Raw genomic sequence first — 11,652 nt, forward strand, 5'->3', positions numbered from 1 at the left:
TTGAGTATTACATCATGGATAGCATTTCCTCTTTGCTACAGGCAGGATCAGACTGCCAGGGTACCAAGGAGAGAGGTTACCCATCTTTCCAGACCCAAACACTTAAGCTAAGGTTCATTTGCCTTATTTCCCTTTTATTATATGAGAAATGCCTGGAACAATACAGTCCAGATCAGTTCTAAGGAGGACGTGATAAAAAGACATGAATGAGAATCGAAAATGGCATGCATGGGAGTTGGTTCAGCATGTAGGAAGGTGGTAATAACTCCACTTGCCAACTCAGATGTAAGAAATGTCTCCTTTCATCTGAGGTGCCAAAGGGAAATAGTCGCATCTGGAATTTACGGAAGCAGCAGATTCTTAGGATGGGCCAATCAGCAGCAGTTTATAGATAAATTTGTGTACCACCTTATGCCAGATGGCATTTCAGCAGAAGAAAAGGAATCTTTTAGGATTCCTTAAAGGTGTTTCTGGATATATAGCTTCCTACATGTTTCTTTCAATGGGATAATTTCCCAGTTCCCAGACTGGAGAAGTACTCACTGGCTGCTGAAATGTTATGGAAACTGGGCTACCCAGCCGCTTGACTGGCAAGCTCCTTCCATCATCCTTTTTGAGCTGAGGCCAAGCAGTGGTGAAAAAACCACTTGGGTACTTATGCTTGTTTTTCAGGAACATTTTTTCTGCAAGGAGGAAGGGGCAAAAATAGTAGTTTGTAAAATATATCCTACTTCTCTTCTCTGTGAGGTATTTTCCCCTCATCATTTCCCTTGAGACAGAGGGAAGGGCAATGGAATCTAAAATGTTATTTAAAGTTTTTTTTAATTCAGCTTGAATTTTGATGAGCCTACATACTTGCCAGACAAGGCTAATCTAGGAAGCTGAGTAGTCTATTGTACCCTCATACAACCCTGACTATAGCTAAGAGGAGGTGCTGTCTCAGATACGATGACTGCTTTTCCCTGGATCCTTGTGAAAACATGGGCTTCCAAATTCTTGCTAAGCCAATCAGAATTTGAGAATGCTCCATTCTTGGTATATGGTTGCTACAGTATGCAGAAACAGCAGGCTGTACAACATTCCCAGGTTTAGGACAGACAAGATGCCTTCTCAAGGACATGTGCAGGGAATTTTTAGCCTACAAGTTTTAATCTTTCTCCTTGTACTTTGAAATGGTACAGCCAAGGACAGGCTGTATCATTCACTATACACATTTAAATCAGCTCATATGAATAGCCAACATGAATTAAGAATATATAGGTAATTCCTATGCTTTGCAATTTCCATTGCATCAAATAGATATTGTATGTGGATACATCTAAGTTGTCTTCCTGATCCTGGTGCTCCCTAAGAGGCTGAGCCCAACCATCTTTTTCTGTGTGCCATGAACTTCCAAAATTTCTCTAGGGATTGCACAATACAGAATAAGTCTATTTCTGCCAAATTTAGTGTTACCAGGGCTTGAATTCAGTAGGATCTCACAGGAGCGCAGCTCCTGAACCTTCAGCCAAGGCCTGCATGCAGTGGAGAGTCTCTCTCTGCTGCACAAATATCCTGGGGCATTTGCAAATGAGATATGCTACTGAGCTCCTGCACCTTTTTTCCTACAAAATGACCCCTGAGTGTTACCATAGTACATTTTTATACATTAAAAATATTTTACAACAGTATACTACAACAGTTTACGAGGTTATGATGTAATGAACAAATACATAACAATGGGTTGGACCCAGCCAGTTTTTCTGTCTCAATTCCTCTCCTTATTCCAGTTGCCATTGCATGTGCCTGTCATAGGCTTCTGGTGGTCAAGGGGGACCCTTTCCTCCCTTTCTTCTCTGCAGAAAAGCTGGTTGGATCAAACCCATGATAAATACTTAAGATAAATATTATACTATATTACTGTTCCTTCCCAAGCAGGAGCTCCTAGTATCCATCCTGCATATAAGTACTTTTCTATTGATTGAAATGTTGGGGCAATGCTGTGATTTATCTCTTTATTTACATTTATATCCTGTTTTTCTGTCCAGTCAAGGCCACCAAAGTGATTGCATATCCATTGTACATGGAAAGATGCACAACCAAAACTGGAGTCAATAGGACATGCGCTTATGCAAAATTCCATCTTTTGTAGAAGAGGTCATGGAATCTTGGACAAGAACCATAGTCTGCAAATTACTGTGCTAAACTGTAAATAGGATGTAATGAAACAACCTAGATTATATATTTATTTAAACCCATTCTATTGATGACTTTATGCATATGTTCTTCCTATTTAAAAGTTAAAAATTTACACAGGATCATTAACAGAAGGCAGATTAAAGCACCTCACATTCAAGTGTTATAAATTCTCAGGTCAACAGATCAGATGCCTATTTAACAGAGTGGACTGAAAATGTATTCCAGATACAAGGCAAATTGTCTTCAGAAAATTAGCCAGCCTTCTGAAAAATCTAATCCATGAAATATTGCTTTGTTTAGCTTTTAAAATATGAACCTATGAAAGCCCTCAGAAAATCATGATACATGCTTTTTTATATATTAAACTGTTCCTTCCACCAGGTTTATATGTATGCTGTCTATCTGAGCAGGCGTGAAAATGCTTGGGACACTTAGGGTTGTTGGCCATAGGCAATGATCATTGCATGGACTTGGAAGGAAGAAGATATTGGATTTATATTCCACCCTATACTCTGAATCTCAGAGTCTCGGAGCGGTTACAATTTCCTTTACCTCCCATACCACAACAGAGGTAGGTGGGGCTGAGAAGTAGATGGGGCTGAGAGAGCTCTTACAGCAACTGTCCTTTCAAGGACAACTCCTACGAGAACTCTGGCTGACCCAAGGCCATTCTAGCAGGTGCAAATGGAGGAGTGGGGAATCAAAACCGGTTCTCCCAGATAAGAGTCTGCACACTTAACCACTACACCAAATTGGCTCCTGTCAATTAATTCCATCCCAACATATGGGCCTTCTTGACCTTGCTAATTATTTTTGGAATTAGAGGTCCTTGCTTGGAGAAAAAAGAAGGAAACTTGCAAGTTTGTGTGCTGAAGAAGCATTTGTGGAACAAATATAATTCCACTACATGCATTTGTGTTACACCCAAAGTAGCTTGGTCATCATCAAATTATACAATAGGGGTGGCCAAACTGTGGCTCGGGAGCCAAATGCAGCTCTTTCACACATATTGTAGGGCTATCAGAGGTTGAGGAGGAATTTAATGCAGGCTTATTCTCAAGTAAGCATGCTTAGCATCAGGACCTCAGTCAACCTCTGAGCATTGACCCATATAGGCAACCACTTCCATTGTGTGTGAAGCTGGAAAGGAGAGGGAAATAGGCAGGCTTGCAAGCTCTTCTCCTCTACCACAGAAGTCACATGGAGACCTAGAGCAGGGTAAAAAAGAGCAAGAGCCAAGGGAGTCATTGGAAGGAGGGGACAATTAAAGAGGGCAGCACAGGGTTCCTCCTTAGTTTCATAGCTATTGTAGGAGCTGTATTTACTAACCTTGGTGTCAAGGCAAAGAGAGATGCATAATGATGCAAGTGGCCAGTGATTTATATGGTACATGGGTGTTTCCTTTTCCCACTGGTGCCAAAAAATAATCCCCTAACCCTTTCCCATGCTGGTTTTATGGGGACTGCTATTCCCAGCTTTTGCTTTCAAAAAAGTCTCTTTCTGGCATGGTGTTGTTGTCAAGTGCATACATATATATTTTATGTTTCTGTGCAAAAAAAATATTAAGAGTTTTAAAAAAGATGTGTGTGTAATATTTGTTCATGTCCTGCAACTCTCAAACATCTGACATTTATTCTATGTGGCTCTTACATTAAGCAAGTTTGACCATCCCTGCTATACAAAATATATCTCATTTGTTTCTGATTTGAATCGTAGGAATTCAGAAAAAAATATAAAAATAGCAAGACCCACCCTGAAGAGATGGTAGGACTGAACTGCACAAAATAAAAAAAAAGTTGGTAATAATTACCATTACTTCTCCACATGAAGTCAGAAATGATAGTCCAAAGAGAGCAGAATTCAATACAACTTATAGCAGTTCCTATATTTATATGACTGTGCATGTGGCATAGAACCCTTCTAATCCATGGTATTGTACACACTCCATTGTATGTATTATATGAATTCCCTGTTCATTCTATGAAGGGGAGAGACATATACACAAATTCTTTTCTGTATGTTGATGTGTCAACAGAAATCAATACAGAAGTGCCTGGGGACCTCCATGTGTGCATTTGAGATCCCATTTCCAGATTACTGCTGGAATGGGTAAAACAGTTTCAACTGTGTACCTTCCCAAGGATATCTGAAAAATTTAGGGTATTAAGCCAAAAAAATGTGTAAATTTAAAAAAAAGAAATTAGGGGGAGAGGGTTTATTCATCCTTAGGTGCTCTTCACATTTAAACTGACTGTCCTGCATCACTGATGTAAAGATTTTGCTTGCAAAAAACTTTATTTCTATTATTTAGTACCAAGAAGGATTTTATTGTTGTGTTCCTGAATATATTTACCTAACAGAGCAATCCCATGCATGTTTATTTTGAAGGTGAGTCACAGTTAGTCAATAGGGTTTACTTCTAACAAAGTGTGCAGGGAATATGGCCAAAATTCAACAGAAAATGCTGGTTTTGGATATTACAACAAAGATCCAAGGAAAGTCATCTCAATAACTTGTGAATCTTCTGTTACCAATGGTTACTTCCATATCCTCCCACTGTGAGATATACACATTTCAGATGTGCAGATACTTATAACTTTGCGCAAGATTGGAGACATTTAATCAGCTATAGCTTCTTTACAAACTACCTGCAAGCACCAGGTTGTTACCGACCCATGGAGTGACGTCACATCAGGACGTTTTCTTGGCAGACTTTTTATGGGTTGGTTTGCCATTGCCTTCCCTAGTCATCTACACTTTCTCCCCAGCAAGCTGGGTACTCATTTTACCAACCCCAGAAGGATGGCAGGCTGAGTCAACCTTGAGCTGGCTACCTGAACCCAGCTTCTGCTGGGATTATACTCCTCCACAATTAATTTGAGCAGGGTCTGGAAAATAAAGTGGTTTTTGCCTTGTCATATATTTTTATGAAAGTGATCATAGTCTTTCTTTGAATTAATGTGATGTAGAAAATCATGGAAAAAATTTAATGGCAAACAAAGCTCATGATTATAGCTGAGTTGGAATAATCATAACTCTTTTATAATACAAAGTATTATAAAACACCTCCTTTGGAATATTGAGAGAAATGTACTCAAGCCATACAGTAAATACCAAGCGACGCCTCTGCCATTATGTCAAATTTAAGCAAATATCTTCATATATGATTAGTGTTTATTTACGGTGTCATAAAGGAGAATCATCTTTGTCCATTCCAAAATAGGCTTTTATTGCTGCAGGTGATGCTGAAGAGAGGAAAAAGGGATGACAATCAATGTAAAAGGAAAGTATATTTCTGCAATTAACCTACGCCTTAGTTTATCCTACCTTTGTCAGTGCTGCAATTCTTTGAGCCAGTTCAGCTTCCACTTCAGGCAATGTCTCTGCTTTCCGCATTGTTTGCTGTAGTTTTTGCTCAGCTAATTCGAGACGTTCTTGAAGCTGTCTGTTTTTTTCTTCCATCTGAAACCCAGAAAAATATGATTGAAATCATTTTAAAGCTGAATAAGGAATTTACTGAAGTTCAGGAGGGGCATTTACAAGGAAAAGGAAGAATAGTGAAAGCTTATTAAAGCTTAATTCAGATAGAGTTTATAAGCTTTTAAACCCTAGACTTGCACACATCTTAATTTTATGATGCATATCATCTGCCCATAGAGCAGAGCTAGGGGCTTTTCACAAGAGAGAAGGAAGACTATCTGTAGTTGTAGCCTCTCTCTGCTGTAATGCTGGCACAGAGAATTACTTCATGGATCAAAACAGCAAAAATTTATCTTGTATACAGACCTCATGATTTAGATATTCAGGATCATATCAAGGTAAAGCAGAAAGGGTAACTGATATGCTATGGAAAACCTGACATTATATTAAACAAACCACAGATTTACAGTAGTCAGTTAAAGGAGGGGTAGAGGTTAAATGGGAAAATGTGGTGAACTATGGCTGATTACAGACCTGCACTTTGGGTCAACTCAGAGATGTCTCTGAAGTGGACCCAAAAAAACCGGCCACACGGCAACATCTGCTGGCAGCCCCCATCCTGCACTTACCCTTGTCCTGAGAGATGCTCCAGCCACCTCAAAAAGGAACTGTGAGGAAAAGCCCCCTACTTTTCATACATATGGACATCGTGATCACCAGTATGGTTGCCAGGGTGCCTGGAGATTTGACTCTCACACATCTGCTCTAAGAAGTGGACTTTGCTCACAGCTTCTAAGGCTTATGTGGCAGCTTTGCATTCTACACCTCTGGATGCGTGTTAGCCAGAACTCTGCTCCTTGTGTGCCCAGTCTTGGCCGCTGCAGTGGGAGAAGCCAGGCCACCGTGTTTCCAGCCTGCCTCCATGAACCTAAGGCTAACAACACCAGGATCCATCGTGCTTTCCTGATTTCATCTCCAGCATCTGCTTCAGCTTGGCATAAGCTTATCCAAGCATACCCTGCCAGGCTGGACTCCATTCCTTCTTAGTGGGAAGATCACGTACACACCCTGTGTCACCCTTGGCCTGCAAGCAACCCATCTGCCCCATGAATGGATTAACAGCTCTACTGTTGGTCCTGATTGTCTAGCAAAACCTTAAACAATGTTTCCTGCCCAGAAGATGATGGAATAAGAGGAAGGACATCTCCTGTCATTACCAACTCTTTTGTCTACACCGGGGATACCTAGGCCAATATCTGATTCCCTATTGTCACCTTCCCAGATAATCCCATTTAACCTCAAGTATCCAGCCATTCCCATTCTCACCCCAGTCTAATACCTTGGAGCCGCCTCAGGCAATATTGCAGCTTGGAAATTTCCAGGTTCACCGGACTAAGGTGAAGTTCATTGGTCAAAGCTGACACCCAATTGGATGTCACCAAAGGACTCACCATTGGCTCTGCTAATGTCCAGCCTTCATGGTCATCACAGAGCCTCCCCCTTTCTCCTCCCTCCCAGCCCCTGTAGGGTCTGAGGGAGCCTATTTGACCCAACTCCACTCATGTGTGCTTCTATCAGCAACCCACATTCCGCTGCATAGATCCATCCCCAATTCTGGCCACAGTTTTGGGTCCATTTCCCCTGTCCTCTGATGTCGCCATTGGAACCTTTCTCAAGACTACGATGGTAAATATTACCCTGTCTGTTTACCCTTATATGTTCCCCTATCAATCTATCTGTGTTTCTTAGGCCTGTGTGAATGTGTGATTGTTTTGTATTTTTATCTTGTGTGGAAGAACTATTATTCTAAATAAATTACAATTGGTTTTTATTAAATTAGAGTCCTTTTTATTGAGCATTTACCCTCTGGATGATTGAGCCTGGTATAAATTGGTAAAAAGATTCCTAATGAGCCAGGTGCCCACCTAACTAATTCCCCAACCTCGTTTTGAGGGCATTTGGCTTAACAGAACCACTGGGAAAGTGGTCCCTTTTCGCTAGGGCGGCTCTGAGGCGGCAGCTGGCTGTCTGGGAGCCCGGAGAGCGCCTTACAAGTGCCCAGGAAGCTGCAAGCAGGACATGTGAACATTGCACATGCTCCCAGGCCACCCAAGGCCCGTCCCTTCTTCCGGCGCCATCCGGAAGCACCGGGGCACTCTTCTTTCAGCTGGCTTTCTTTGGGGTGGCTGCAAGCTGCTCCAAAATGGCCGTCTGTTATCAGCCTATTTGTCTAGCTTATATTTCATACTGCAGTTGTATGCCTGAGATATGTATGTAGTGGACTAACATATTGTTAGATGAATTATCTTCATTATTTGGGGAGAGACTACAATCACTGAGAGCAGCATAGCCCCTGTACTTTCCAGACCTCATTTTGGAGGCACGAGAGAAAGTTAAGTGTGTGTGAGAGTCAGAGAGAGAGAGAGAGAGAGAGAGAGAGAGAAAGCAGGGGGAGGGGAGGGAACTCTATTATTTCCTATGGAAACTTATTCTCATAGGAAATAATGGAGAATTGATCCACGGGTATCTGGGGCTCTGGAGGGGCTGTTTTTGGAGGTAGAGGCACCACATTTGCAGCACAGCAAATGTATTTGGGGTGCCTCTCCCCAAAATACCGCCCAAGTTTCAAAGATTGGACCAGGGGGTCCAATTCTATGAGCCCCCCAAAAGGTGCCACTATCCATTATTTCCTATGGAAGGAAGGCATTTAAAAAGGTGTGCGGCCCCTTTCAATGTAACGGCCAGAATTCCCTTGAAGTTCAATTATGCTTGTCACACCCTTGTTCCTGGCTCTACCCCCAGTGTCTCCTGGCTCCACCCCCAAAATCCCCAGATATTTCTTGAATTGGACTTGGCATCCCTAATTCCAGTACAAAGCACTTATATTAAAACTGGGGCTTAGGTTGAAATTAAACTCTGCCTAATCTGATCCACTATTGCCTCTTTTCCTGCTTGACAGACAAATCCTAATTCTTTGTTGACCCAAATCCCCTAATATCTGGGAAGGCAGTCTACGTTCACAGCAAGACAACAAATTTAAATTTTTTTTCAAGAAAAATGCAGTGTACAAAATAATTAAATGTACAAGACTATTCTCTTCCAAAGTTCTTGTAGACCTAGTATTGATCCAGATACTGAACCTGACGCAGGAGGGCCTCCTTGTTTGCGAGTTCATTTTCTAGCTTATCATTCATGTCATGGATAGAAGTGGATTCCCTCTGTGCACTTAGGTAACGCTTCTCCAGAGTTGTAATTCTCTCTTCCATGTCTTCTTTCTGTGCCATAGCCTTAAAGGAAAAAACAGTAACATCAAATGCCACAGCTTACATAGGTTACCAATGTTCATGTTAGACCAGTAATAGTTTTCTTTTATCTAAACGCCACTTCAAAATGTGTGAAGTCACAATCAGCTAGGAGAAAGCTGCACTTATTGTTCTCAAGAGGAACCTCAAAGTCTGAATGTACAAGGAAAATCTGAGAAGAAGTTTGAGAAGAGTTGCAAAATATTTTGGGATTGAGAAGGTGCTTTTGATTTTTACTATCTTTGGTATTGCTCCTGTACCTGCTACTGCCCCCATGTACCTAAGGGTATGCTAATACACCTTTCTACTGTAAACAAAACTCAGTACAATGAAACTCATACAGCCTCCGATTCCCTCTTTCATCCTAGCTGTTTCAGGATTCCAGTTTGATTTGACTGAGTTTCCTTTTCCATACAAATGGTCATGCTTCCGTATTATATGTGTTGTGTATTGTTGATTTGATAGTATGCCATGTCTCTGCAATGGTCACCAGAGTACCATGGGAAAAAGTTGCATGTGGTTGTTGCAGGGGAAACAGGAAGCACAAGTGACTTGCAGTTCTTTTTTCAGGACAGTTTGTAACACTGAAAAAGCATGCTCCTGTTGTGTGAGGTAGCTCATGCTACTTCCTGTGAGGGAAAACCAAACCCTTATTTGGCTGTTAAGATGTCAGTTGCATCTCTTATATGCTGAAACATACAAATTATTTCTCTTCTTTGGTTTTGTATCTGTCAGTTTCCTTTATTCCTTAGAGCATGTTCAGAAATTTAAACACACACAGTCCTGAGTTTCTCAGTGTTCTGTTTCCTCTGTTTAAAATATTAGCAAAATGGCAACCTCTGGTAACTGTGCTGGAAACTGCTTTAAAGCTAAGGTTCTTGTGGTTTTGGTCTGACTATAGTGTCTTTACTCTAGAACTTCCAGAGTAAATCACCAGAAACTCTATGAGGTGGGTTGGCTGGTTGACCGCCCTTCTGGTGATGTCAGGGTGTGTGGTCTAATATGCTAATGAGTTCCTGTTGTGCTTTTTCTACAAAAAAGCTCTGGTCATAGTTAAAGAAATAATCCCTTTAAAAAGGTAAACCTAATTGCTGTCCACTGCAGATAGACAACTTACTGAGTGGAAATAGTCATATGTATGTGTGTTATGTGTTGTCTAGTACACTAGAAAAAATAGGGGAGCCTTCAGGTCAAAATAATGGGACAGAACACTTTGGAACCCATTAGGTACACATGTCGAAATACAAATTATACTTCTTTTGATGGATTAATTTGGGCTTCATCTTGAGAATTCAAAAAACATATGCCGTTTGCTCTGATCATTTGCCACACCTTCCCATACTTTTACAATATGAACTAACACACAAAATACAGAAAATATAATATTCCATCACTTCACATAATGACATCCAGTTTTTAAGTGGAGATGATATAATTTGCTTACTTCTCTAATGTCCCTCTGATATTTAGTGTTCATTTCTTCAGTTTTAATGAGTTCCTTCCTAGCTGTCTCTGCATCTTGCTCCACTTCCCCAACTCTAGAAGATAATGCAGCCAAGCGTTCCTTCATCTGTGCCATTTCATAATTCTGCTTTTCAAGAAGTTCCTGTAGTTCCACCAACTGACTGGTGTCATCATTTGAATCTATAGAGCCATTTGACAGACGCTGAAACAAAGCAACAATAACATTTCTCTACTGAGGAAATAGGAAATAGGAAAAGGCTTGCAAAATCAACATTCATAAACAATCAACTTTTAAATGAGATGTTAAAGTGAATTAGATGTTAAGATCCTGTTTTCTGCATTTGTAAAACCTCCAAAATAACTTGCTAAAATTGATCTGAAAGCAGCATTCCAACTAAATGCAAGGAAACAACAGCTTCACACAACTACCGTATGTTCAAAGTCTATTATCAGCAACTTGTGTCCATGTCTGCCCAGAACTCTGTTTTAGAATCTTCTTATGATGATCTGTTGAAGAAAACTGGTGGTGAGAAAAGTAATTTCTGCACATTTTCATCCCACGGATTTAAAATTCAAAGAGTGAGAATTACAGTGTTATACCGTGGGTAGTACTGGTCGCCTGTGGTGCCCAGACCACAGTATGAAAGTGAATACATACTTACATGTGCATATGCAGAATCAAAGAACAAGGAGCACACTCTAGCAAGGTGATACATGAAAAAGTTTTAAAAAGCTTTTTAATCCATAAAATCCATGAAGCTGAAAGTGAAATTTCAAACTCTAAGGATCTCTCAGACACCAATTAGAGAATTAAAACTCTATCACCAATTACAGAGAGAGGATTTGGCTCAGTGATACAGCATCAACTTCATATACAGATGGTCCCAAGTTCAGTACCAACCATCTCCAGTTAAAACAATGGGATAATAGGCAATGTGGACAATCTCTGCCTGAGACCATGAAAAGCTGCTCCCAGACAGAGAAGACAATATGGAATTGAAGAAGAAGAAAAAGAAGAGTTGGATTTATACCCCACCCTTCACTTAGAGTCTCAGAGCAGCTGACAATCTCCTACCCTTCCTCTCTCCAAAACAGACACCCTGTGAGATAGGTGGGGCTGAGAGAGCTCTGAGAGAATAGCTCTGAGAGAACTATGACTGATCCAAGGCCACACAGCTGACTGCATGTGGAGGAGTGCGGAATCAAACCCAGTTCTCCAGATTAGAGTCTGCTGCTCTTAACTACTACACCAAACTGGTCCTTGATTTTTAAAAGACTAATCATATGA

At 40.8% G+C, this 11,652-nt stretch overlaps 1 protein-coding gene across 3 annotated transcripts in view; it reads right to left on the bottom strand.

Annotated features, from left to right (window-relative positions):
* The window catches only part of LOC132590749 (liprin-alpha-2-like), a 112,869-nt gene extending 102,285 nt beyond the window's left edge, over window positions 1–10,584 (bottom strand). For all 3 annotated transcript variants that reach the window (XM_060263661.1, XM_060263660.1, XM_060263662.1), the window contains exons 1-3: window positions 10,345–10,584; window positions 8,739–8,885; window positions 5,506–5,640 (exon numbers count right to left, since the gene is read on the bottom strand). In XM_060263661.1, coding sequence (XP_060119644.1) covers window positions 5,506–5,640; window positions 8,739–8,885; window positions 10,345–10,479 — 417 coding nt within the window. In that variant the 5' untranslated portion in view covers window positions 10,480–10,584. The remainder of the gene's footprint in view (window positions 1–5,505; window positions 5,641–8,738; window positions 8,886–10,344) is intronic.
* Window positions 10,585–11,652: the final 1,068 nt, after the last annotated feature.

The sequence above is a fragment of the Heteronotia binoei genome, unplaced genomic scaffold, assembly GCF_032191835.1.
Source record: "Heteronotia binoei isolate CCM8104 ecotype False Entrance Well unplaced genomic scaffold, APGP_CSIRO_Hbin_v1 ptg000648l, whole genome shotgun sequence".
NCBI lineage: Eukaryota > Metazoa > Chordata > Lepidosauria > Squamata > Gekkonidae > Heteronotia > Heteronotia binoei.